The 27,890-nt window shown below is 43.8% G+C and overlaps 3 protein-coding genes across 3 annotated transcripts; 1 reads left to right on the forward strand and 2 right to left on the reverse strand.

Moving 5' to 3' along the window:
* Positions 1-671: 671 nt before the first annotated feature.
* On the reverse strand, positions 672-11,684 carry zdhhc8a (zinc finger DHHC-type palmitoyltransferase 8a). Its single transcript, XM_041960536.1, has 10 exons — positions 11,581-11,684; positions 5,138-5,259; positions 4,873-5,030; positions 4,200-4,372; positions 3,997-4,099; positions 3,745-3,836; positions 3,532-3,661; positions 3,287-3,401; positions 2,465-2,577; positions 672-2,345 (listed from the first exon to the last, which is right to left on the reverse strand). Exons 1-10 carry the CDS (start codon positions 11,682-11,684, stop codon positions 1,053-1,055), a joined length of 2,403 nt encoding a protein of 800 aa, XP_041816470.1. The 3' UTR covers positions 672-1,052.
* Positions 11,685-13,580: 1,896 nt separating this feature from the next.
* On the forward strand, positions 13,581-14,726 carry LOC121623369 (rhodopsin). The gene has a single exon (XM_041960636.1). It carries the CDS (start codon positions 13,581-13,583, stop codon positions 14,724-14,726), a length of 1,146 nt encoding a protein of 381 aa, XP_041816570.1.
* Positions 14,727-15,246: 520 nt separating this feature from the next.
* nup155 (nucleoporin 155) lies at positions 15,247-27,566 on the reverse strand. Its single transcript, XM_041959851.1, has 34 exons — positions 27,427-27,566; positions 27,022-27,188; positions 26,228-26,365; positions 25,995-26,091; positions 25,790-25,860; positions 25,585-25,677; positions 24,934-25,197; positions 24,767-24,840; positions 24,551-24,642; positions 24,330-24,427; positions 24,055-24,222; positions 23,834-23,934; positions 23,521-23,691; positions 23,316-23,426; positions 23,044-23,138; positions 22,863-22,948; positions 22,503-22,644; positions 22,272-22,338; positions 22,047-22,162; positions 21,660-21,763; positions 21,336-21,469; positions 20,976-21,167; positions 20,629-20,767; positions 20,410-20,545; positions 20,159-20,312; positions 19,964-20,068; positions 19,444-19,598; positions 19,098-19,227; positions 18,884-18,997; positions 18,657-18,777; positions 18,436-18,546; positions 17,930-18,066; positions 17,668-17,774; positions 15,247-16,453 (listed from the first exon to the last, which is right to left on the reverse strand). Exons 2-34 carry the CDS (start codon positions 27,161-27,163, stop codon positions 16,315-16,317), a joined length of 4,104 nt encoding a protein of 1,367 aa, XP_041815785.1. The 5' UTR covers positions 27,164-27,188; positions 27,427-27,566; the 3' UTR covers positions 15,247-16,314.
* Between the last annotated feature and the right edge of the window lie 324 nt (positions 27,567-27,890).

The raw sequence follows: 27,890 nt of genomic DNA on the forward strand, positions 1-27,890 counted from the left end.
CTATAATGGACCTTTTGGAATATGGAGCACATCACAGAGCCTCCTCTGGTCTTTTCACATCAACAACATGCTGCTTTCTGGCATTTTACAAGCAAAAAAATCATCTAGTGGATCTGACTGCCCAACTAATTCATGCCACCTTCTGGAACTGTTCACTAGAGGGCGCCACACACAAATCCACTGCAGAAACTGTGGTTGCAGAGGCTGTAAATCATTCCACCACAGTGTTATATTTCATTTAACTCTCCACTGCATGTCATTTCATTTTTCCAGCAGTACTATCATCACTGCTGTACAAATGTATGCACTTATGCTTTATAGCTGTTTTAAATAGGAAATGAATGAACTTGTCAGAGTGCATTTTGGCTTTATCTCCATAAAGCCTGTCATTCTGTTGATTTATGAGCTAAAATTATCTGGTGATTTAGAAAGAAAAGTATATCTTTGAAGCAAGATTGATAACCAAACCATAAAATGCTACTTTCCTTTTGCTTCTTAGAGCGACAGGTGCTTCAAATATGCCAGTTTCATTCAGCCTGTGCAGGTTCCTTCCTTCGACAGCCACTCACACAAGAAAATAGCGTAAAAACAGAAAAATGAAAATTACAAAATAAGTTTATTCATATAAACAACTACAAAATTCTATTAAATTGGGAATTTTGCAGCGGGAGACAAATTAGATGATACAGTGTTACATTGTTCCACAAAAAGCAATATCAAAACACATACAAACAGATAATAAGTTAATCTGTATTCCTCACAAAGCCCTGCAGCTTCTGCTGAGTTTGTAGAGCTCGCTCTGCTTCTGAGAGGAGGCACAACTATCCTGAGATTCACCGTTTGTTCGGATTTGGTAAAACTTACATGACTTTGCAAGAATATTTCTAAGTTTATTCTGCACTGTGTATTTGTTTCTCACACACCCTCCCACACAGGAGAGTCCCAAATGGCCTCTTATTTACAAAGTATTTTGGAGCTGTGAAGACTGAGTCTAACACTGCATAGATGATTCATTCACACCATCAGAAACATAGAGTATGTTTCTTTTTTTTTCATTTCAGGGCTCCCAGGGTGACTGAGTCCTTCCCCTCAGAGGAGTACGTGAGCGAGGATCTTTTCGCGGTGGCATAGGAGGCATACAAGGGCGCAGAGGAGGTGGAGGAGGACGCTAAACGGGGCAGAGTGGATGTAGAGGACGGGAGGGGTTGAGTCTGTCTGTCAGGAGTGCAGTAAGCCGGAGAGGAAGACCTGCCCTTGCTTTGGAGGCTGCTGCTGCTGCTGCTCTGCAGAGGAGAGCTGGATGTTTTCGGGCCTCGAGTTAGCGACGACGTGGAGGAGCTGGAGAGAGGCGAGGTCCTCATGCTATAACCGAGGATGCCTGTGCTCATCAGAAACTCCCTGGAGCCGTAGGCCGGGGGGGTCGGGCCACGTGAGCCTGGTGGTCTGATGTTGTCCGGGGGTAGACTCCTCCTGCTGGGGATGTCATAGATCCCCATATCTGGGCCATAGAGGGCCTGGGATCTGGCTTGGAGACGCAGCATCCTGTCCCTCTCCTCCATCTCCCGTCTCTCGTGGATAGATGCCATGAGGGTTTTTGAAAAGTTGTCATAGCGCATGGCGGCAGATTTCTGAGGTGTCAAGCCCTGTGGACCGAGATCGCGGAGGCTGTCTCGGAGACTTTGAGAGGTCATATCTCGCATCGTCAGACCTGGAGGGGTGAGGTCTCGTGATGTCACGCTTTGGGACGCAAGGTCTCTTGGCATCAGCCCTTGAAAAGCCGGAGAAGGGTCTCTTTGGATGAAACCTTGGAAGGAAGGCGAGGGATCCCTAGAGGCGAAGCCCTGCAAAGAAGGTGAGGGATCTCGAGGTTGAGGAGACTGTCTGGCAACGCCCATAAACACAGGGCTGTAGGCATGAGGAGAGGGACGCTGAACCACAGTCCCATCTGTGGCCAGAGCCATAAAGTGAGGGTGGTACCCAACTGGAGGAGCCCCTCTCTGAGCCAGGAACTGAGGGTCTGCAGGTTTGATGAGGTTATCGTAGGAGAGGCTGCTGCTGTGGTTGGCCAGCAGGCCGGAGGAGGCGATGATGCCCAGTGGGGGATTGGTTCCCAAACCATCACCATGCACGGAGGGTAGCTGGGATTTGCTGCCGTGGCGATTGCTGTGTTTGAGGGTGAGAGAGCGGGAGTTGAGTGTCAGAGAGTTGAGCTGCAGTGAGCTGGAGATGCTGTTGGTCTGGACAGGCAGGCTGGCCTGCTGACTGCCTCTCGCAGGGCTTTCTTTAGAATCAGAGCGGAGGTCAGGACCTTTGTTGTTCCCTTGCTGCTCTGACGTCTTCAGCAACTAAACAACACAACAAAAACCAGACAGCAATGTCAGTCAGACAAGGACCAAATCCAGGACTTGGATACTAAGGATCACACTCCTAGAATATAACAAATCAATATCAGACTGAAAAGCACCTGTTCTGGAGGAATGGGTGACGATCCTCTGGATATGGCTTCCAGCACGGGGCGCAGCTGCGGCACGGTGGGAATGGATACAGGAATGATGGATTTAGTATGATGTACCATCTCTGCAAAAGAAAACACTTGGCGATTAATTATAGAATATAGGAATCAATCATACTGAAAAACAACGGCTCAGCAATGACACCAAGAAAGAAAAGTGATACATGCTTAATGATCAAGGCTGGCTATATTCTACATTTTTATTATTACCAACAAATTTCATGAAAAGACCAAAACCAACACTGAATTAGCCCCTCAGTACTTTACAACTTCCCCAGCCTGTCTGTGGCAGTCAGCCTCAAGCCCATTGGTTCCTACTGAAGATATATTTTACATTTTAAATCATTTTCTAAAAAACGGTGGCCTCTGTAGTTTTTAGCGAACATTACCCAAGTAGAAGGAAATTGTGCATTTGTTGGGGACTACATTCTGCCGTGGATTGATACAGATTCGGTGCATTAGCCAGTATGCAATTACAGCACCAGGGAATCATAAACTGCAGTGCCCTTATTCATGCTAATGAAGGAGCATTGATTGATTCAGTGAGTTTTAAATAGTTTTTGGACAAAGATGGAGCTCTGCGGCAAAGTTTGCCCGATCACTTCATTGTTGGTTTCGGTATTTTCTTGGAATTTGTTCAAAATAAGAACAATATAGAATTTCATCAGATGCATCCTTTAATTAGCTCTGCAAAACTTATAAACCTGGATGTGTCCTGAATGTTTTGGTATCTTCGTCACTATAAAAGCATGTAAAAGTGTCATCCCACAGTACCATCTATGTCAGATAGTTGGCTCCTCAGCAGGCTGTGGTCTGGCTTTGGTGGCAGCGGCGGTGGAGTTTTCAGTTGTTTGATGTCTGACAGCTCGACAGCTCCGGCTGAGGTTCGCTGGCAGGAGAAAAAATAATATGAGAGATTTAATCCCTTGACAACTGAGGTTACAATCCTTAGAGGGTGCGTGAGAGAATATTTGTCTGTGTGTGATTTGAATTTGGTGTCTAATTTGCACATTTCATACTTTATTCTGAAGATCCTGACTCTGGATCCCGTTGTCTCTGACTTTCACTGGCATCTGCCTGTCGATCTCCGGCCTCAGGAACGGAGGCTGAACATGGATCACTGTTTTCTTGTAGGGTCTCGCTGTGTACCTGGTGTCACATGACAAACGGGACGTCAGTCAGTGAGTCGCAAGGCTTCCTGAAAAGAGGAAGATTAAGCAAATGGCTCTTACTTTGGAGAGATGGGACTGCAAACCAGATACTCCAGGTTGTTGCAACAACCTCGTGTGAAAGGATTGACTCCTCCCTGAAACTTCCCAGTTACCTGTGGAATCATGAAGGAATAGAAATATAATCAGATGTAAATAAATCACGTGTAAGTGTTATTATTTTTAACAGATAATACATTAAAATAACACCATTGTTAAGCGCTAAAGATCTACTTGACTGATTTCTTTACTGCACTTTTTTTAAATTAAACTGACTTGTTCATTGGTGGTGCGTCCTCTGGACACCAGGTACAGGTGAAATCCAGTGAGACCCAGGACCGGGATAAGAAACAGCCCTGATATACTGATCACCACCAGACTGTGCATACTGTTAAGGAAAACTGCTTCGTATCAGTCACGTTTGACACACCAACACAAATAAAGGCACGGACGCACATCACGAGGGCGTGTAAGGATACGTGACAGTGCAGTGCAGCTTCCATAGTTCCTCCATGTGGTGCAGGACATATATGAGGCCAAAGGTGAAGACGCCGATCATGTGAACTGTCAGCGACAGCAGGAACAGGAAGAAGTAGCGGTAGTTCCGCCTCCCGATGCAGTTGTTCACCCAGGGACAGTGGTGGTCAAAATCCTGAGAGGAGATTATGGGGGGAAAAAATCTAATCATCCAGAAAAAAAACGCACATCGCAGAGTTTATATCGAATGATTTGCAGCACTGAAAATCAAGCCCTCGTTTGAAAACTTGCATCCACCGTACTTCCTAAATACACTTTGTTTAATACAGGCCGTCTGAACCCTTTTTCAAATTCCATTTCTACTGAGACTACAAGGGATCTGAGAAAAGGATTAACCTGATTAATGAGATCTCTCTCTCCCTCCATCACACTCTGTCCATCATTCACTCTGCAGAAATCCCCTTTATTGACTTCCCCCCTTGCACACACACACACTGCTACACTCACTCACAAGCACTCACTTTTCTCCCCTGATCTCTCCATCCATGCCTTCTATGTTTTTACCCTTAACACTCATTCTCCCCATTTAAATTCCCCACCACGTTTGTTTTGACCCTCCCCTACACTATCAATGCTATGCCTCTCATCCGCCTTTAAATCTGTCCATGCACTGACCTCCACACAGTGATCGCACACGCTGCAGTGGGAGCAGCGTGGAGGTCTGTAGAAATGACACGAGGCACACCACTTCATCCGCACTTGGACGCCCTTCACGTCCACGTTCTTATACAGCGGCGCGCGGAACTCGTCATCCTTGTCCTCGTCCTCGTTTGCTGGAAAATGATATGCGTGATTTCTGAAATAACTCTTCCACAAATTAAAAAAAGAAAAAAAAAGTGATCTTCCCTACTATAAGCATAACATCACTTTGATTACGAACCCATTGGCAGCACACCAGCATCCATAAAGGTTGCCATGGTGAAGTTGGCCAGCACAAAAAGGAAGAGGATAGCGCAGCATGGTGGCACAGCAGGGCAGATGGTCACAGCCAGCCACGGGCATCTGAATATACAAACAGAGGAGAAGGAAAAACCAGAACCAGTTACTGTACTTGTCATCGAGTGTTCATCCAAAGCTTGTTGTAAATCGAGGGTTTGACAGTGCTTCTGAGCCTTGCAAGTATCCATCCCTTAGAGGTTGAGGTTAACACAAATCGGGGCTACAACAAAGATTTTGAGGGATAATCTTCATCCCATTTATTCTGATGGGAGCAGTGGATCCCACAAGTAATTGTTTACAGTGAAAGATAAGCATGTATTAGTGTGTGTTCACCAGTGCTCACAACAAGGGATTAAATGACGGGGTACCCTGCAGTAAAGACATTTACTGTATCTGTGTTGCACAATGAAGGTCTGGACACTTGCAGGGCTGCAACTAACAATTATTCCCATGATAGATGAACTTGTTTATTTTTTCCATTAATAATTTAGTCTACAAAATGTCAGAAAACAGTGAAAGACACACTTTGCAAGTTCTTAATCTCAGTGTGATGCTGTCAAATTGCTCGTTTTATCCGATAAACTGTCCAAAAGACAAATACACTCACCTTCCAATGAATATAAGGCAGAAAAGATGCAAATTCTCACATTTGGGGACCTTGAACGGGCAAATAGCTGCAATTTTTCCTTGACTAATGACTCAATTAAGAATGTTGCCCATTAATTCCGAATAAACCCTTAATTTTGCAAAAACGACAACAGACTCTGGTGAAACGTGGTGGTTTTACAGTCTGGTGATCCCACCTTAACATGTCAGGCTGTCACATCACTTAATCGTTTTGCATTCACCTGTTCCTGCTTCTGGTGTTTTTCTCTGCTTTACAACATTGGAAACTGAATATCTTTGGATTTTAGACACTTTCTGACATTTATAGACATCTGATCGATTCATTGAGAGCAGTCAGCAGATGAATCAATGACGAAAATAACTGTTTGTTTCAGCCTTCGATTACTGTTGAACAAAAATCATATATTGTCTTTCCACTGTCCGTGATAAGATAGTCAGAATTAAAGTTGCCCAGTAAAAGAATGAATTGAGAGAATGATAAAAGAAAGGTGGTGTTAAATTTAACTCTTCATGCTTTTAATCACATAAATTGATTAAAAATGGCCTCAGTCTGTAAACTGTAGATGCTTCTAAACTAACACATTAACATCAAACTATAACTTTATATCAGAGGATTGAGCTGAGTGTCCCATCATACACATGTTTTAACCAGTATACAATCTTTGTGTGTATGTGTGCACTAAAACCTTAGACAACCATCACTACTGACTCAGAGTGTGTGTGTGCGTGTGTGTGTGGACGTTACAACGAATGGGAGTATGATTATATCTCTACTGTGTGAGATTAGAGGGAGGGGCAGTGTAATCAGGTTACAGTGGTAGACAGAGAGGAAAAGATTCACTGGATTAAATCAAAAGTGTTTGATTGAACATCACATGTTTAACCTACATGTGTACTGCATGGGAATTTTCTATCTGAACAGACAAACGTTGCGGTTTTGGTATGGTCTCAGCACGGGCAGAGGAACATAATAACCATGAAGCCTCTAGGACTGTCGAATGGAAATAGCATAACCAGTGCAACCAGTGTCGGGACCAGAAAACTGGGTCAAACTGGTAACACTTTCCATGAAGATATTTTCAGCTATGACTCAGGAGGCAGGTAAACCGAGAACACATATGAGTGCTTGAACGCAAAGTCTTGTGTAAGTGAAAACCCTGACAAAATTAAGAATCATCCGCCTCAATTATGGCTTCATCCCTGTGCTGCTTCAATCCCCAAACCCCCCGGCTGGTTTTAGGCAGTGGGGGAGGGGTCTCCCCATCCCCAGAGAGGAACGCCTGCTGATGCCATGCCAGCTGCAAACCCAGTAATCCCTGGATTATGAACTCTGGATTACAGACCCTCTCTGCCATCCTAGTGCATTGTGTATTCCTCCCATGAGATGCAAACAGAGCGTGCCATCGAGGCTCACCGTATATCACACAACATGTTGTACACTGCACACCACATAATACATCCAATTGATTTACTAATGGTAGTCTACACCTGCTGAAGGCCCCCCTCTTGCAACCCATGGTGAGAAAAATAATGAAAAAGAATTATAATTTTCTTTGCAAAATTGAACGATTTAAGTGTAATGAAATTATGAGAACTTTAAGAAGCAGAGAATATGTGGCAAAAAGATTAAGGAGCCTAAAGCTGCCATTCAGGAAGCTCCTCTTACTAAATACAGCCATGTTCGACATGTGCTTAAACTGTCTTGGCTGATCAGCTGCATTAAGATGTGCAACCCGAGCTGGTTATGCACCTATTGCAATATGATTTTCATCATTTATTCTGGTTTGCTGTCAAATTATTACCACAAAAATTCCTCTTTTTCCTCTACAGATAGACAGATGGATCGATAAATAGATCCTTTCTTTATCAATGTCATTACAGTCCCCAAATTGGCTTACTACGACAGATACAGCCTGTTCCACATCAATTGCGCTGAGATGAAACACAGAAGGAGAGCTGGTTTCATCTGACCGATTTCTTGTGGACCAGATTACAGCGTGGACGCCTCTGCACGGACGGCCGAGCCTCCATCATTGGTCCGAGACCATCTGGAGCGCGGGGAGAGACAGTTCATTACGCCGCAGCGTGGCAAAGACAAGCCCCACCTAATGAAACAGCCCGGGCAGAGCTGTATTAAATCACACAGAGCAGTAAGCTGCTCTGCAATCTGCACTCTGGCCTCATCCCTGCAGTGGGTCAGTGGCACAGCAGACGCCGCACGGGCGGTCAAGCGCCAGGTTCACCGCTGCTGGCAGCCGGGGCTCCTTTTGTGAAATTAATGTCACGGTTAACATGAATGACATCCCTGACATGTAATCTGTCAGACCTCCAGTACAGAAAACAACTGGTGGTGGACTGAGTCCCACAGGCTGCACAGTAAATCTCCACACGGCCTGCGCTCTCGGCGTCGTGGGCTCAACGTGATCTGTGACCTGAGCCGTCCACGTTTTTATCACTCCTGTTCTCCAAGCCAATAAAGATGAGAGCAAATTTAGGATCGCGGTCTTGTAAAACCTTCAAAAAAATGATGACTTCAGCGGCTGGACTTTTTCTTTTTGTGCATACAAGTAAAGCAATTTACTCTTTAAATCAGTGAGCAGGGATATGCAGGAAGTGTAGATTAGAATACTGAAATAACTCATTCTTCTTCATACAAATGAAAAGTTGCATTAATAAGCAATAAAATGCACCATCGCCCACTTTATTATATTGAGAGGTTTTGCTGCCAGAGCCTTACCTAGCATGAGTAACTAACATCACTGAGTCAGTTCACTGACTGTTACCCAGCTGTCTATGCACTATGTATATATTAGCATGTAGCAGCTATTCAGAGTACGTTATATATTCTCACTTTAAGTGTTTCAACTTCAACCACAGCTGCAATACAGTATTTCACATGCAAAGAATATGCATTTTATGACAGGTCAAACTGTGCTCAGTGTTTGCACCTGCAATTTTCAGCACAAGCCAGCACACTTTTCTTCAGAAAATGCCTTTTCCAGTTTCAGTATACATTTCGGTGTTCTGAAAGCACCGTTTACTCAGGAGATAAGTCCAGGCAGAGTGAAGCATAATTTAATGGACAGGGGACATTTTTCTTGGTCTTTCTTGCTGTCTGCGGACTTTGTTGGGCGTAGGCGACCTGCCTGAGTTTAACAATGCACAAGACCTTAAGCACAAACCCAAACAAAAGTTCACGGCCAGACGAACAAAAGCAGGAAACCGCTAACTGATTAATTTTTTTCAGCCGAGGGAAGACAAAAGAGGCTCCGCGGTTTTAAAGGTCTTTTTCTAGCTCGACCAAACCTGCAGCGGAAACAGAAATGGAAGCATAATTGCACTCCTAATGCACACACACGGATAATTGCACGAATATTACGACATGAAAGGAACAGGGTTTTATATTTAACATGACTGCAGGGTTTGGAATTAAAATTGGGGGTACAAGCATTGTGCAGCGGTACAGAAAGCGACAAAAGGCCCGGCTGGACGGCATTCACGTTACGTTCCCATGATTCACAGTAACCGGGGTAAAGGCCAGGGTGATGTTATGGCAGATGACAAGAGACGTCCCTTTGACTCAGCGTTACCAAGGCGGGGCTGAACAGAGCGAGGCACCTGTCTATCTCTGCTTTTGGAGGAAGGGAGTTGCTCCAGCTGCAGCTGCTGGCAGATACACAAGATATTAAACAAAGTTAAGCCTCGTATCAGAAAGCTGTGATATTAGCCGGCAGTCGACAACAGGAGAGAAAATGTCTCTGACTTCCTGCTGAATGCTGATATAAATGCTGCATGTACTTAGAGGCTATACAGGCTTTGTTAAACTGCAGACGTCCTAAAAAACAAAGGCTGATCCACAGCAGTCATGAGGTCGTAAGCTCTATTCTGCTCGGCTGTGTTAATCAAAAACATTTTTAGGTTTTAAGGTCATCTGAGCTCGAATGCAACCCTTGTCCCAAAAGAAGCAGATTCATCACTTCTTCCTCAATCATTTGCAGTGTCCCGGTTTTGCTGGTTTTTGTGATGCAGTCCCAATTAAGCAGCCTCTTTTTAATCTATCACGTCGGCGGGACATTGATTTGCCTTTCGCTCGCGGAGCATAGATGGAGCACATCGAGGGTTTCTCTGCCTTTTCTGGCCCGCGAGCCTGTCTCTACGTCCCCAGCGTCTCACGACTGCAGCAATTAGACAGCTGTCGGGCTGACATGTGAATCGGAATGTGGTGTATTTTTGTACTGTAGTGTGGAGAGATGTCCCTTTGGACTGGAATGATTCCAAATTAAAAACCCATTCAAGTAATTTGTCTAATAAAAATACAGTAGAATGATGTGCAAATTTCTACAACCACATCTGTGCAGACAACACCGATATAGAGAAACTGGAGCCTTTAAAAGTATTGGTATGGTATATAAACACAATTTCACTTAAAACGCCTTTTTTGGGGTTTTCCAACAAAAAGCTCATATGTCTCCTGTTATAAGATTTTAATATCACTAACAAAAAGAAAGGGAAAAAGTAATGGAGTGTTGCATGGAAAAAAAAGTGGATGAATACATCTTATAGCGAGAGTCGCTCCAAAGAGGTTGCAGTAAATATCTGCCGATCGAAAAACTCAAAGATCCCACAATCCATTTTTTTTTTTCCCAGATGGGGGATCACATGGCATTGGCATGAGGATCCTAATCCCACACTCCCAATCTGGTGTCAGATTCCAGTGGAAACGGCGCACGGCTGGAGAATACAGGAGAAACTGGGACAGATATGGCTGCGGAGGTCAAGGGTCAGCTGACTGGCACAGAGCTGATGAGGTGGGAGCCTTCACTCAGTAAGTTAAGAGGGGATATCAGAGGGGCTTCATATTGAAAGGAGGGTGACACTGGTCTGATTGCTTTTTTCTATAGGCTTTGAAATACAGTATATAGATGCATTTGACAAACCTATAGCCATCACTTAAATTGGATTCTAGGGTATAATGGGATATTATGTTTCATTTTTTTTCCTGTGTGCCAGCGTTGGCTTGAGTCTCTCCAGCCTCCCACTAGTTCCGCGTTTCCTCACAAGTAGGTCAAGCCAGTAGGCTAAAATTAACTATTTTTAACACTTACACCAAATGTTGAGTTAAAACATTCGATCAGGTTGTCTGATCTTGACACGAACCACGCCGGGAGGTTCAAAAGCTTCTGCTGAGCGTGGCTTTCGCTTCCCCCGGCTACGTTCATGACACATGTGGGTCAAAATGACACGCTGGTGCCACTCGATTGTGGGTGGCTCATCCCCTAAAGTGTGCTTACTGTGAGTCCTCAGGGTGCACCGGGCAGGCACCCAGACTGGCCCACACTGTGAGCCAACCAGGTCAGATGTTAGCCGCCCCTGGTGGGTCTGCCAGCAGAGTGAAGTCAGTGAGGAAGAGGAAGAGGAGGAACAAGATGGTGCTCTTTTTATGCATTTAGAAGCTGATTTAAGCAACTTTTCTTTAGAAATTGAGGATGAGCTAAAGATTAAAAAATGGGAATAAAACTAATAAAACCAATATTCAGCTTGGTGACAATAAAGAGAGGAAGATAGTGGTCAACATTTTTAACATTTTATAGCTTCAAAACTCAATCCCACATGCAAAAATGTAGACAGATGTGAATGAAAGTCTGATTCATGCTGGATGAAGCGCAATGGATGCCTGGATGGATGGACGCATTTTTCAGTGGCGCAAACCGACAGTGCATGTCTCCAACTTTTTCCCGTTTCAAGGATGGCACTTACGTAAAGACGAAGAAGAGGGAGGTCGAGCCGACCAGGAGGCAGGCGGCCGTGCACACCGGGATGAAGGCGCCGGGCTTCAGCGAGTCGGCGCCGCTGGCGGGCATCCTGTCCTCTCCGCACGCATCAGAGTCTCATTACTGACGGAAGCGACCGCAAACGCACCGCGAAAGTAGCCTGTCTGCTTGTGCAGCTTTCACGGACAAAGCCCTTCGTCAAATCATAGCCGGAGCATGGAGATTTAAGAGAAATCCCGCAGCGGCGGCAGCACCGCTCGCTCCTGCAGCCCGAGCCGACTGTCCCCGGCCGGCAGGCAGGCAGCAGCGCTCAGCAGCCGCCTCCGGTTTATCCCAAAGGTGGAGCTTTTACTCACGAATCACGTGAAACACTACAACACTTACACCACCCTGAGAGCCCACGCTGCGAGCAGGACAGCAGCTTGTTTTCTTTTAATCTAAAACGGCATGAAATGTACGATTAATTCCTGCCATGCTATTGCAAATCACCTCTGCTCATTGTTAGTGTAATCAAACAAGTATTTTTTATAAGCTGATAGTGCCATCCTCAGTGTAAGTGGCTGCTGTTTATCATCTGCAAGCATCATTTATTTGTCTTTTTATCCGGTTTTTATTTATCAGGAAGACCAGTGGAGCACTTGCAAAGTGAAATCCACTCATTACCAACTTTTATATGATTAACTTTTACATGCAGGCTGGCTGGCTTTTCCTGTGGTGGGGTGTAACTAAGTGCATATACTGTATTTAAGAAGAAATTTGTGATATCTGAGCATTTTCTTCTCCGATTTATACTTCCACACCTACGCTACATTTCAGAGGGAAGTGTACTTATTACTCCACTACAATCAGTCGATTAATGGAGAATAAAATCAGCACGTTAATCCATAATGAAAATAATCACTCGTTGCTGTCCAATACAAAATAGTTCAAAATGAGCTCCAGCTCAAGCAACAGTAAAATCCTGCCTTTACATAAATGCATGTGTCAAAATCTGATTATTTAATATATAACAGTCATTGGGGCCAATTTAAAGTACTTTCACTATTCAGACAGTGTGGTATTAGTACTTTTACTTAAGTAAGGGAATACTTTTGAGAAAGTGAGAAACCCATGAGCATTTATTGATGGATTGACAATATTTATAAAGCGCTAAATGCCTTATTTACCATTAATAAAGCCTTTAATTACAACTGTATTACATTTTCTGAAGGAAAAGACAGTGGTGTCAAAAGCCCTAACATTAGAAAACTAAATAAAGAAGGAATGACAACACTTTTTAGAAAATTGCACACAGACATTGTGCAGTGTTTGATCATGTTTGAGCAAAAAAAAAAATCAATGAGAAAAATCAGTCTGTCCTGCCACCAGGGTGTAAAATCAAGTGCTGCTGCACAGAGACATAATGGAGCGTTTGCTTTGTGCAGCTGTGAGGAGATATGTTGATCTCTCAGAGGTTGATCCCGTTTGCACGCAGGAATTTTAACGAAAATCTGAAGGTTTCAACAGAAGAGTCTGTGCCCCGCTCAGAGTCTGTTATGTAAGATTCTGCAAAGCATAAACTGAGCTGCAATAGGACAACACAGAGCAACATTTTGGTTGTGATTTATCAGAGGATCAGAGATTTAATTGGCGGCTCTTCAGGGACTTCCACAGCTGCTCAGTGGACACTCAGATTCTGCTCTGTGTTTGTTCTTTCTTCAGTCAGATAATGTTACTGTAGTGCACTTGCAGTCAGGGGAAGCTCCTTGGGAGGGCCTGTCATCACGAGAAAAATACACCTCCATCTCAGCGGACTACATGATGAAAGCTCCTTGATGGAAAACAAAATGGTAAGATGTTGTTTGAACTCTACCGTGTGACTGGGTTGGGCTTCTTATCCTCCTCTTTAAGTGTCCAAGGACCAAGGCGTCCCACATTACAAGCTTTGAACCGGTGAGAGCGGTCGGCTGTGGCATTGAAGATTAAAACACCTGATTTTGTGGAACGATGGACGCAGAAGAGTTGATTGAATCCATCATCAGAGCGCTCATGTTCCTAGCAGGGATTCTGGGAAACAACTGGCTGGCATTTCGCTCCCTGCTGGCGCAGAAATCTGGCATCCGCACCAACGAGGTCCTTTTCATCAACCTGGCTGTCTCCAACCTTATCACCAACTACCTGGTGGACCTGCCCGACACCATGGCAGATTTCGCTGGACGTTGGTTCCTGGGGGAAACCTTCTGTGGCGTGTTCCGCTTTTGCGCCGACCTCTCAGAGACCAGCAGCATCTACACGACCTTCTTCATCAGCGCTTTCTGGCACCAGAAGCTCGTCGGCTCCCTGAAACGGGGAGGTGCTCCGGTGCGGCTGGACAGCCTGTGCTTGGTGGGCTGCCTGCTGGCTGGGAGCTGGACGGTGGCTGTGGTCTTCAGCATCCCGCACTTTTTCTTTGTCACAGTGGAGGGAGGAAACGATAGCCACGAAGACTGTATAGATGTCTTTCCCAACGCCTTTGCCAGGCAAACCTATGAGATCTTTTATTTAACCCTGGCTAATGCTATCCCTGCTGCTGGGATTGCATTTGCCACTGTCCAGATTGTCATCACTCTGCTCCAAAACCAGCGACGCATACAGGGTCATCAATCTGACCCTACCAAGGAGGTGGTTAAGAATGGAATCAATCTTGGAAGCAGAAATGATGACAGATCAGACAGCACCGTGTCTAATCCAGGACCCTCAAAATACCTCAAAGAGTCTGCAGCCCCAACCCAAGTTTGTTCGGACGTCTCTGCTTCTCACTGTCCAACTGGAGGGCTGTCAGGCCACAGCTCCAGCAGCCCTCCCCTCAACGGGGAAACAAACACAAACAGCATAGCTGGAGCTCCACCAAACCTTTCGAAGCCCAGCCAAATGCCAGCTAAGCCCAGCCCGAGCTCGAGCTCTCAGGTGAGGGCAGCCAAGAGCGTGGTGGCTGTAGCCAGCGTGTTCCTGGTCTGCTGGCTGACTCATCTGCTCCTGCGCATCACTAACAGCATCCACACCTCGTCGATAGTGGTGGAGGTGGCCAGCTATATTGCGGCCTCCTACACCTGCATCATCCCCTACATATTCCTGCACGGAGTGAAAAGGCTTTCTTGCTCATGCAAAAGGTAGAAATGTGTGCATCACATCCAATTTTTACTCTTGGGCTAAATATGTGGTTATGTATATCTTGCTATATCCGATCCTCACTGTTTCTCTGTCTCAAGCGGTCACAAAAAGCCTCTATTAACCAACCAGTTATCTGTTAGATTCTTTCAATGTTTGTTCATCTCCATGTTGCTGCTGCCCAATCAAAACATCCAAATCTGTCAGAATTGGCCATGTGCTTGTACTTAAGTCTGTTGAAGTGAAGGGGATGAAAATGTGGCTAAAGTGCTAAACTCCTCGTCCATAATGAGCTAATCTCTCTCATCATTACAACTGCAGGTTTTACTTTAGAGTTTAGTACGTTATCTAACAACGCATATGTCAGTTTGATTAGATGGAGGGGTGGGACTGCTCACACTCATGTAGTATTGATAAAAATGTTATATAAAGAATACTTAATATATTTGTGTAAGACTCCTTGTGTCAATAAGAGAGGATTCACCTCAGCATCAAGAAAAAATATTTTATTTATCATTAGGGTGGACAGGATTTTGTACTAGAGTGCACAGCTAATTGGCGAAAAAGACCTTTAGCAATTGCTGCAGTGTTAGTGATGACTAAGAAACCCTGAGTGTAATTTTCACAGTAATGACATTCATGCCAATATAGGACGCCCTCTGCGGTGTCACATCATCGACCCAGAGCAGTTTAATCGTCCTTTCTGCTGGTAATTATTTGGTTAAATTTAACACTCGACTACACTCAACAACACCAGTTTGTTGGTTCACAGGTTTAGGTTAGGGTTTCCATAACATCCTCACACACAAAAGCAATGACAAGTTTGATTTGTTTATAAAAATGCTTTATGGTTTTTTTTTCCTCATCACAGGCCAAAGTTTTCATTGTAGCACTGTGAGCAGCACCGTGTTAAAATAGTTTTACATTCCAAACAGTGACAAAAGCACTCGTACACAACGGCACTGTTAAATGTATCAGACAAAATGCTGACTGTAAATAATACACAATGTTCAGGTGTGTGTATGACCTTTTGGCAGAGGGGACGACATCATGGCCAAGTTATGTACATAATTACAACATCCTGCACTGAACTGTTTGTTTTGAACGTAAAACTATCAAAATGCTTCCTGTGTGATCAAAGGCTTCAGTCAGGTATATTTACCAAGTGGATTCATAAGAAAATATCCCAAATCAATCGTCAATAAGTGCAATTTCAGTATATGAAAACCAACCTGCAAAATTCAGTGACTTCATCTTTTATACAGCTAACTCAAACTTTTTTTTTTAGCTATCTGACACAGCTATTTGCACACAACGCAGATAACCAACACTGTCTTGCTTTCCAAAGCTGTATTTCAGAATAATGTTTAGACTTATAACAAATGTATTAAATAAGTTATAAAACTTGTCTCTCCTGTCTCATCTTTATCAGAGGACTGCTTCCACTGTCCCTTAACAACAAGCACGTGTGCCAAGCTGTAACGTGTCAGGGCTGAAGAGAAATCGAGGCGCACTGGTCGGTTTAATTAAGGCCAGCAGTGCAAGATCCAGAGGTCACCTGTCTCTTGTCCTGTGAAGAACGTTATTAGTGACGTCAGTGGAGTTTCTCCAGCTTCGCCTGCAGAGACTTGAAGTTGCCGATGGTTTGTTGAAGGGTCGAGTTTGGGCTCAGAGACTGCAGCTCCACGAGGTATCCACAGATGTTGTCAAGACACACGTTGGTGAATCGGCGTCTGACATGGAGGAAAAACAGGCTGTTAAACTGGTCTTACTGTGGGTTTATTGCAGTTTCAGTAACATGAAAGGCACCTTAATGAAGCTAATATGTTGCTTCAGCAGTATGAGTTAGTCAAATTAAGAGGGGATGTTCCAAAGATTGTCTTTTTTATGCAAATTTCACTTCATTTCCCCAGTGTTTACTGAAAGAGGGAATTTTGTACTAAAAAAAGACAGTAATTTTGGAAGATATCCACTTGATCTGCTGGACGCTCATATTCAGATATGTACTACATTTTTACACAGAATGAGGACTGTGGATTTCTTCACAGCCAGTATGGACAGGAGGAACTATTACATTCAGCAATAAACCTTTCAATGTACATATGGACATGGGAGTATTGTTTTAAGACAAACCAGAATAAATGTGAACCTATCCTTTAAACAACAACCCCCTGCTGTGAGTGTTTCGGACGTAAAGCTATCTGGCTTCACAGTGAAATTATCATGTCACAGACAATAAGCACCAAGATTGGACAAACATCAGTTTTCAGCTTTTCGATTTATATATCGTCCATCTACTGTGTCTTTGACTTCCTGAATACATCTGCTGTTGGTAGCACACAAGTGATTGGCAGATATGTGTTGCCTAGAAACAGTAAAAATGCCTCTCACTGAATTTTCCTGCCCTCAATGGAGACACTGCTTTTCAAAATGTTCTGTGTTGCACAAACTAACCATGTTTTAAGCATTCTTGCTCCTGTGAAGACAGTGTAAGGTTTCATTCAACACCACTGTTTATAACGATAACATAATAATAATAATTTTATTAACATAATTTCAGCATTGCTTCGCACAAACACGTGACTAAAGCAGGGGTTGGCGTCTGGGTTGAGGGTGTGTAGAAGAAAACAGGAGAAAAGCTCAAGTTCATTTTGTACTCTGGTCTATAATGGAGACTTGAAAGCAGATAAAAACTGTTGAGCCTTCATTTTGGCGGGAGTCTGTACCAGGTGGCAGACAGAACTGCATAGTGAAAGCGAGGCTTATAGGGAATTATTAATTATTGTATAGCCATTACATTGTGCAATCAGCATTTCAAATGAGAAGTTAAAGCAAAAAACTTCCGTCCATTGTCAGTTTAACCAGCGATGATATGATCATGCTCTCTGTAAAACACAAAGCCACCACTACAGCGCCCACAACCGGCCACTACTCGGACAGTGATTACCTGTCATAGGTTGGTACTCTGCTGGGATCATCCACGTATCCTGACAGCAGGACGTGGATACACTCCACCAAGTGGAGAGGTTTCTTCAGCCGCTGCCAACAGGGATCCTGCACAGAGGAAGAAACGTGACAGGTTGATGGATTAATTAAGAGACAATTTGATCCCCAAAAACTGCAAATGTTGCTTCTAGTCATTTATATAAATTTTACCAAAAACGATTAAGTGATGCATTGACATGTGATATGTGATATGATTTCTGTACCCGCGTTTTGAAGAGTTGGTCATAGACTTCCAGAAGACGCGGCAACTGTACTCCAATCTCCTGCATGGTGGAGGTGACGAAGCCCACATCCCAGTTCAGTCGACACACTTCCTGCTCTAAAAACTTTACCAGGGACTCTACAATCACAGGACACATCGGTACTTTTTAGCATTGCATACTCATCAGCTTGGTCGTTATTGAGGAAAAGGTATATTGCATCTGACATTCTGTGCATGTGTGCAATGTACCCAAGATGAATAGAAAGTGAAACGTCGTCTCCGCCGAGAGGACAAGTTTGAACAGGCTGGTTGCACTGAGAGGATAATTAAGCAATCACCTAGAGCACCAGCATGACCCTACAGTCCTGGACCACAGAGACATGCTGACATAAATGATGCACGGGGGAAGACTAATTATATTACTGTTAACAAAATGGTAAACAGCAAGCTGGAAAATTCTAACAAGAGGAAAACTCAACATAATTATAGGAGGGTATGAATGCTTACCCAGGGGAAAATATCTTGGTGTTCCAGCATAAATCTTTCCCAGTGATACCAACTTCAAACTGAGAGACCTCATCCTGTCGACTGGACTCATGGCCACGGAGTCTCCCAGTTCTAGACAAGACAAAGCAATCACTGACACTTCCATCACTTGCAGCGTGTGAAGGGCATTTTTAAAGAGGTTTGGGGCTAAATGTTTTGCGAGGCGTTGACATTTCACTTGCCTTTCTCCATGATTTCCTGCCACAGCGAATGCACCAGGATCGGGTCAGAGTGTCCTGCACAGTGAATGATGGCCAGCTTGCACTCGGACAATTTGAAATGGTCAGCAAACTCCCCGTAGAGCTGCACAAGAGAACATTACTCAACATTTAGAAGCATTTTCCATTCACTGTAATGAAAATTCTTTATAATCCCCAACTCCTGATCATCGTTGTTCTGCTCATGTTACCTTAGTGATATCCATGAGCTCTGAGTCCAACTGAGAGATGACATTTTTCACTGAGGGATGATGGGAGTACTGTCTGATCAGGGTGTCCTGAATCTGTACTTGGATGCGCACCAGCTAGGAAGGGGAACAAAACAAAACAGAGCATTACAACGCTAAATTTCACAGGGGGATCACACACAGATTTCTTTCATTGTGATCGCCACCACATACATACCTCCATCTTTTCTTCCAGCTCGTGAAGGAACTCTCCGTCTGATGCCTGAGCTGAGATGCTGGAGGAACTCTTAGCAGACAGGATGGCTCGGGCGATATACTCCAAGCGCTGCTTCAGTGAGATCTCAGTGCTGCATGATCACAGAACAAACAACAAGGTACTTTCCTATCATGTCTTCATTTAAAAAATAAAAAGCAAACAGTACAAAAGAGTCCATGTAGTGTTTATACATTGTATGTGGCAAACCAGGGTTAGCTGAAGAGTCCGTGATAAAGTTTGTTCATACATTTTTTTATGTTAAGTGATAATAATCTACCAGAAACTTATTATCCTGTTGTGTCCAAACCTGTGCATGTCAGCGAGACGGGCCAGTACATGAGCTGCCTTGCCAAAGTTTCGGTTCTTCTCGTAGTAGCGCCACAACAGATCCATATTGTGCACCTTGCTCTGGTCCTGCTTGATCATATGCATCAGATGTTCTTCCAGGTAAGGAGAATTCACCTGGACAACAGAGAACAAATGAAAGGAAAAGCTATAAGACGGAAGGCATGTAATCATCCAAACAGTCACACAGGTTTACTATGGAGATACACAGGGCTACGAGGATATACAAAGAAACAGAAAAGGCACTCGTGCATTGTCTCCTACCTTTTCACATTTACTATAAACACCTGTAAAGTGTCTCAATTCATCAGAAAACACAACACCCGGGGGGTGTGTGAGGCCATAAATTATGGATGAAACAGTCTAAATTGATGTTCTCATTTTTAAAAATTCGGCTATTTTCCATTTACATAGGAAAAAGAAAACAATGAGCCTGGATATAAAATATGCACATACAAAAACTGCATTAAGTGACACACTACCTCCAGCAGCTTATCGGTCAGATCGGCCTGAATCAGCCAGTTGTACAGAGCGATGTGAAACAATTCGTCCTGAGACCTCTGAGCCAGACCCAGTATCTGCTCAAACTACAAGGGAACAACATCATTCATTAATTATGCAGATCATGTACACTGCCACGGCGAGAAATGAACATCAACTGTCCCCTTTGTACTAACATGAGCTGTAGCTTCTTCGTTACTGAGCATGTTAGGGTCAGAGGTCATGACAGGAGGCCCAGGCTGCTTCGGAACGCTGGGGGACTGAGGGGCAGCTTTGCTCTGGTTCACCAGCTCCTGCATGGTGTCTGTGATGCACTTGTAACACAAAAGTCTGGAGCAGAGAGAGGAGGAGTGAAAAATGTTGGTGACAATCGGCTTAAACAGGCATCAATGATGCCGAATCGTGTACTACGTCTGTCTTGTGCTACCTTTCCTGGAAGGCCTGCTGTCCCACTCTGTCATCCTCAGGCTCTCCATTCTTGTAGAAGTGGGGCCCCAGTCTCTGTGGGTCCTTCTTGTCTGCCGCTGTGAGGCACAACTCAAGGACTCCCTCGTAGAAACGCACTGAGACAGATTAACAGCATTAGTGTCAAAACAACTTTTAACATATCAACTACACAAATACAGAAAAAGGAAGGTGTCCATACCTTGCCTGTACTGAGAGCAGACGAGCGGTAGGTCGGTGTGTTGGCTGATCTGCTGATAGAGTCGTAGAGACTCCCTCAGTGTTCTCTCTTTATCTACTTTATTCTGGATCTGCTTCGAGCTCTGCAGCAACTCATTAGCCTAAGTGGGAGACAAAAGCAACAAATTCAGTATTAAGACACATGAATCGATGCTGCTGAATCAATACCTTTTAATGACCTTGATGACCCCCAAATTATCCTGAAGATTGCAAGAAATGTGACATCACCAAGACATCAATGAAATAGAAATTGCAGAATAAAGTGAACGGTAGTGAACCCCAAAACACCATATGTTTGTGTGTATGTACCTTAGAGCAAACGCTGTCATCACTGCTGTACAGCAGGGGACAGATGTCCCGCAGGTGATTGCTGATAGCATCCACAGAGGCATTATCTTTGATGTAGACATTAATGAGTGCTGTGATGAGTGCTCCAGACAGCTCCTTGCCCCGGATTACTACATCTTTAAAACTTGCTCCTTTCATCTGCTCTTGAAACTCCTACAAAAACAGAAAAAAGTGGAGTGAGCAACAAGCACGGAGAGCTGACACTGTACACCAGGTTTCTGGCCGAAAACAAAAAGGTACTGCAATCAGGAGGGCACCGCAGTGATGATGTATGGGCATCTACTGTTTTTCTACAGGAGAAGTGTTTGTGCACACATGTACCTTTGGCAGCTCAGACATAATGAGGCTGAACTGATGATCACAGAGAAGCTTCCAGAGGACCAGAGTCTGATAGGAGCGATGCACTAACTGCTGGATGCCCTGCAGGGACACTTTCTCATAGACCTGAGCTTTGGCTGGATACAGATGGAAGCACAAAGAGACAAAAGTTACAGGAATTTGAGGAAATTAAGGCATCAGTGATGAGGGTGACACACATAGTTGGTAAATTAAAGTTCCACTCTTACTCAAGAATCATTGATACTCTGGAAGTTGATTCTTATGACAATATTGAGGAAAATGTGGAAACCTGCGCTCATAACTCACTGTGATATTTCCTCTGGAGCTCCTGCTGGACCTGCTGAGAGCTGGCACCATCAGGACGCATAAATCCCAGCAGCCTTTGCTGCAGGTTGGCAGGGGAGCTGAAACTAATAGGGAGCAGAACAGATGTTATTTAGGAAGGATGGGAAACAAGTTTTTGCAGATCTAGATCCTCTTTTAGCAGGTGTCACTTTCACGTAAGAAACACTCAGTGACAAAGTAACATGAAATAAGAAAATCTATTTGTTCATATACTTAAATTCGTAGCCAGTGGTGTTCTGATCAGAAAAGGTGCGTGCTGCTTTGTTTGAGAACTAGCAGAACCTTTTAAGGCGTCAACACAGCAATTAGTTTGATGTAAGACTAAGCAAGCAGAGAAGGAGCTCTTACCTCGCAGCACCTAAAGAGGATGGACTGAACTGAGAGTTTTTATCAAGAAACTCCCGCAAACCACAGAGCTCCAGAAGTACAGACTCCAAATCAAACAAACCAACGCTGCTTTCCAACTGTGGGGACATAAAATAAAAGTTAGCGATAACGAAGCACTACTAGCATCATTCTAAAAGCTACTAATTACACTGTTAAATAAATGCCTGGTGTTGCTATGATACTTACAATACTGACACACTGATTTCCTTTGCTCATGGTTTTCTCAACAGCAAGGCTTCCATCCCAGATATTTCTGTTAGAGTGAGGTCAGAAGGGAACAGGACAGAAAGTTCAGTGTGGACACCATCATCACTCATCAGCATCCACACCTCTGACTGAAGAGACACGTTTAGCCTCTCACCCATAAAACAGATTCTAAATGTGTTAATGAGAAAAATGATAACGGGATTTACTTACCCGAGAATGCGAGCAAAGTAGACACAGATGCCGTTGTGTTTCCCTGAGAAGATCACCTCTGGGCCAGCTGACATGGGTGTGATGGGGGCAGCCCCAGAGTGCATTGGTGCGAAAGGTGTGGCCAAAGCTGGGGGCACGATGCCTGAGAGAGGAGTAAGACAAATGACAAAGGTTTTTGCATGAATTTTAAGGATATGATCAAATGTGATGTTGGAATTGCTTTAACTATTAAGTGTGTTAATATCCTCTTAAGCAGATCAGTCAAATACTTGGCAGACATGGTAATGCATGTATGAGGCTTTACACAATGTCACAGCAGTTTAAGCTGGAAGGCCAGGAAGACAGTTTTTAATTATTTACCAGGCGCTGGAGAGCTCATCACAGGTCCAACAGTACTGGGGGATGTCATGGCTGCAGGGAATCTCATCTGTGCTTCTCCTCCATATCTGATCACAATAACAACAGAGGAACTGCTTTTAGTTTGTGTACAGTGTGAGTGAGTGCAAATCTGTCCGTGTGTTTAAACAATGTAATCTGTTACCTGAAGAACGCTCTGGTGGCCCACTGTGAAACCTCTCTGTCACAAGCAGCACTGGAACAAGCCAGGATCAGTGCTGTGGCACAAGCCTGTTCCTCCTGTACAGAACAGATTTACAACTGAATATATACTGTCTGTGTGTGTGTGTGTGTGTGTGTGTGTGAGAGAGAGAGAGAGAGAGAGAGAGAAACAAGCCTGCACACTGGTCTGAGCCTGCCTGCCTGAATCCTGTGTGAAGGTGTTATAAAATATACGACAGTAAATATGCTTTGTACCCTGTGCAGCTTGAAGAAGCGTTCAACCTCTTCGCTTTCTCCTCCAGCGCAGCTCACCAGCAGGTGACGGAGCTGGTCTACTGGCCTCAGTTTTTGGAAGATATGACTCCCCTACAGGACAGCAAGGAGTCTACACTTATTATGCAAAATTAAGAAGTATGAGGACTACGTATGCAACATAAGTAGCTGTGACAGAATTTTTAACCTTTGCAGAGAGAAGGACAAACTTCTGTGGAGGGATATTGTGCTGCTGGACCACCACAGGTGAGTCAGTGATGGGGATCTGTTCCTTGTTCAGAGGACTAAAGATCTTGGTAGGCCTGTCCTCATTAAAAGCACAAAGAGCCCAAGAGTGTCCATCTATGTTAGACATCATCTGCAATAGAAAACAAAAGAAAGAGAGGCATGTTGTAGGGTTTCTATTAACAAGTATCCCGTACACACAAGCTGCACTACAGAGAAGCGGCCAATGAGTAAGAATAAAAGTTTGAGCCATTTATGTGTTTTTATGTGCCAACCTGTGTCTCCATCAAGGGTTTCTTAAAGGGGAAGGAGTCATGGTTGATGCACCACAGAATGTCACTGTCCTCTGTCTCTGAAGCAGCCATTAACAGAACACCTGCAAGATTTAAGCAAAGAAAAGACAAAACCATATTACAGGCAGGTCTGGATCTGCATGCCAGTGAGCTATACATAGCACTAAAAGTAAAAAGAATAATAGCAAAGAATATCATGTTACCTTTGCTGTGTAGTGCCTTGTGGACCTTCGCAGGTTTCTGCAGGGTAGAAGATGCAGAAAACCCAGGAGGAAGACGGACATGGACCAAAGCTAGCAAGCTAGGTCGAACCGCCATATGCTTCTGGTGTGGAGGGGAGAAAGGTGTAGTGCTGAAGTAGAGACGCACACCTACAGAGAGAAGATGTACAGGCACACAGAAAGGATAAATGTTTCACATTATCTTACACAGGTCCTACTTTTTTTGCTCATCGTCACTATTGTCCTTTAATGTTTACCTGCATGAGTGACAGCGAGCAGGTGACAGTCTGAGGACTCAGATCTGTCAATCACAGAGATCTGGACGATAGGTTTGAAGACAGAACGATCAATTGTCCTGCAACAGAAGGAGAGTTTCAAAGAGACAGAAAAAAAAATGTTCCTTCTCTAGGAGGACAATTAATGACATGTGAAAAACATGTTTGAGGTTCAACAAACACATCAACAAATCCGCACATACCTGTCTATGTTTCCAGCAGCCGCAACAATGGAGCTCTGCGACATGGTTGCCACACGACTCATTCCCTGCCCATCAGCACCCAGGTCATACAGCTAAACAGACAAATTGTTACTTATATTAGCACAGTAACAAACACAACAGATGTGTTAGTCTCTTGGGTGATTGGAAACAGCCATACATGTGAAAAACTGACATGAAGTTCACTGAACATCCTACCTGCAGGACACCTTTCTCAGAGCGTGTGAACAGCGTGTTGCGGGAGTTGTCGATAGCAATCTGCACAATGGGGTCTGCGGAGCACAACGACAAGAAAAGGTTAAATTCATGTTTTATTATCTCACGGACATCTTTCACTCTACATACAAATGTGTCCCTCTTCTTACCATCTTCAGAGAAGGAGAACTGGAGCACAGAAGGGATGAGGAATGACAGAGAGCTTTTGGAGTGGTTGATTTTTCTGCAGCGCTGACTCAGCCATCCTGCCTCCGCTTGGTAAGCTATCTCATAGAGGCAGCCATCCTTTCCCGCCATAAAGATGCGTCCAAGGTCTGTGGAGGTGATGGATAGGATGTAGATGTTGTCTGTGGGGATTGAGAAGAGGGGGTCTGGGAGCAGCTGCATCCCACCAGACATGCTGTCATTCAACCCTGCAATAAAACCAGGAGAGACACAAAGATGAGAGAATAAGAATTATATCATGACAGGATTTCGCAGAGGACTGAGGAGAAGAGGTTTAACTCTTAAAAACACAGTGGGTAATTTCTGCTGCAAGGGATCTCTTAGTCAAAACAATAACAAAAGATGAAGTTTGATAACTTCAAAGTAATATGGGATCATGGGAGTTGTCTTCATTGTTAAACAACCACCATTGCCAATGAAAATTAATAATTGTGCTCCGTCAGGGGACCAAATAAAATCACCTTGAATAAAATTACAGATTTCTCTGGGTGTGAACACTGTTGGAAACATTTGGTAACTCAACAAAATACATGATACAGGTCTATTGGTTTTTAGACATTTCAATGCAGACTCACCAGCCTGGCTCTTGGGGAAGCTCAGCCCGAGGATCACTACATCCACAGAAGTGGCCAATACTAAGAGGTAGTGAATGTGTGGCTGTAAAATCCCTGAGAGAAAAAACACAGCTCAGGAACATTACTCAAATAAAAAAAATATTGATTATAATGATTAAAAATTAAACAAATGATAATAATCAATGCTGAGTTTAATTATACATACCTTGTTTTGGTTTCACAAGGCCCACTGCCAGAATGGTTTCAATAAGGCCATCAAAATAGGCCACATCTCCTCTGCAAAGAGTATAGGAGGAAAAATAAATAGCTGCCTTCATTCCAGGTTTATCATCAATGGAAGTTCACCATAAAAAACTGAAAACTAATAACGAATGTTTTCAATCATTTCCATGTAAGATAAACAGACTCACCCATCTTCATAATTCCACATGAAGATGTCATTGTCAATAGTAAGCCACGCGCGACAGATCTCAGGAAAAACTCCCATCATGCAGTTACACTGCATATCTATAAAACTGTTAAGTTGAAACCTCAATTCAAGTCAAAAGCAATCAATTTCACATTCTTGCCATATGTCAGATGAAAACCTCTGGATCCATCTGCAAGCATTCAATCAGCATTTCCTGAATGGCCAAAAGGATACGGCTGAACTGTTCCACCAGCTCAGGTGGCAGAGGGACTCGGCGGACTGCACTGAGCTCCGGGAGATTTGGCACACTGAGTAAACCTGGTCCCTGGAGAGGGTAGTCCATGTCCGACCCTCCAGAGAGGGATGGCATATCTATTAACACAATTAAGAACAAGTCTGATCATGCATCATCCCCAGAACAAATTTTGCACCCAAATTACAATTTGTTGTTCTTGTAAACAAACAAATTCCATCACAGAGTAAACAGACAGTGGGACATATTATGGCATCTTATGTTTTGGGTTTTTTTTTTTTACACAGAGGCAACAAATTTCAATTCATGGCAAATGGCAATCATGAAACCCATGACCCATTTTATCATCATATACCCTTGGTGAAGTATGGAGGAAAGGATATCAATACATATTTTGATATAGCTTGTAAATAACTGTTTTCCATCAGCAACATTAACATATTTTGTCTGGGAATGACAACTTTTTACATTTGATGCATTACAATTAAATGATGCAACATATTGTCCTGTCAATGCCTCATTTCACTTTCTTGTTTTGTGCTTATATCCGCGTATACAGAAGCTTTGAAAATACTAACAGTGTCTTCCTTTGTGTACACCAAAGTTTTAGTCAACACCTATTGTGATATTTGCGTTAATCAGTATTGTCCAACGACCTTCTTTATCCACCCATTCCTAGTTTGGCATGGTAGCACTAGGGTAAACAGACACATTTGAGTGTGATCGACACTGTGAGGTCTTTCCCTCTTCTGCTCCATCCCTACACATGACTTACTGTGAGAGGGGACGCTGAGCAGCTCCGACAGGTCAGGAAAGCAGCGGTCTTCCTGCAGGTGTCTGTCAATCAGCCGGGCAGAATTTTCCAGGGCTTCGGCGAGGGCAGCGGCGGGGCTGCTGGGTCCAGCGCTGGACGGCATGGCTGGGCTACCACCGCTAAGTTATCTACAGATATCAGCGTTGGCAAAGTTAGGCGAGATGTCATACGTGGATAATAGAGAGACACACTACCAATCTCACGACAACAATTTAAATGTTTCCAGTGCTAGCTAATGTTAGCAAGCTAGTAGTAGACGCCGGTTAGTTAACTGACTGCTAGCATTAAACCCTTATTATTTAGCATGCAAGCTAAATGCTAGCTAAGTATGAATTTGTGTGTCTTCAAGTGAACTCGTTGCTGTACCCGACTGAAGAGATTCCGCGTGATGCTGAGTTGTTTGGCTAAGACGTTTTGTTCACCCGTTCCGCAGCAAAATTTAAACAAATACTGTCTCATACAACACACAACTAGCAGCCCGCCAACCTCATGCACAGCGGCAGAGGTGAAAGGTTGTTTTCCGGCGATTCATCTTCTTCTTCGTCTCCTTGATTTTTTGCAGACTGGGTGAAGTGAAACGTTGTGCTGCCATCCACCGGTCATTGTAACGTTACCTGAATTAATCGCCACACAGAAATGCACACATAGACAGATACAGATACAATATATATTTTTAAAACACCTTAAAAATAAGTAGCAATAGCAATTGAATGAATAATACAAAAAAGTTTACTTCAACCAGTTGCCTTAGCATGCAGTGAAGGTTTTATAGATTAAAATATTTGGATTTTACATTATTCAATAGCCAATTGATGTTTTGTTACACCCTG

Source organism: Chelmon rostratus, chromosome 19, assembly GCF_017976325.1.
Source record: "Chelmon rostratus isolate fCheRos1 chromosome 19, fCheRos1.pri, whole genome shotgun sequence".
Taxonomy (NCBI): Eukaryota; Metazoa; Chordata; class Actinopteri; order Chaetodontiformes; family Chaetodontidae; genus Chelmon; species Chelmon rostratus.

Bases quoted from the DNA above. Each gene is read 5' to 3' on its own strand.
- LOC121623369 (XM_041960636.1), top strand. From the start codon at position 13,581: ATGGACGCAGAAGAGTTGATTGAATCCATCATCAGAGCGCTCATGTTC.
- zdhhc8a (XM_041960536.1), bottom strand. From the start codon at position 11,684: ATGCCCGCCAGCGGCGCCGACTCGCTGAAGCCCGGCGCCTTCATCCCG. The intron at 4,373-4,872 runs GTCAGTGCATGG...ATCTCCTCTCAG, and splicing joins TGTGCGATCACTGTGTGGAG to GATTTTGACCACCACTGTCC. The intron at 2,578-3,286 runs GTACTGTGGGAT...TTTCTTTTGCAG, and splicing joins CCAACTATCTGACATAGATG to AGATGGTACATCATACTAAA.
- nup155 (XM_041959851.1), bottom strand. From the start codon at position 27,163: ATGCCGTCCAGCGCTGGACCCAGCAGCCCCGCCGCTGCCCTCGCCGAA. The intron at 20,069-20,158 runs GTTAGTACAAAG...GTTCCCTTGTAG, and splicing joins ACGAAGAAGCTACAGCTCAT to TTTGAGCAGATACTGGGTCT. The intron at 19,599-19,963 runs GTAGTGTGTCAC...TCTGTTGTCCAG, and splicing joins TGACCGATAAGCTGCTGGAG to GTGAATTCTCCTTACCTGGA.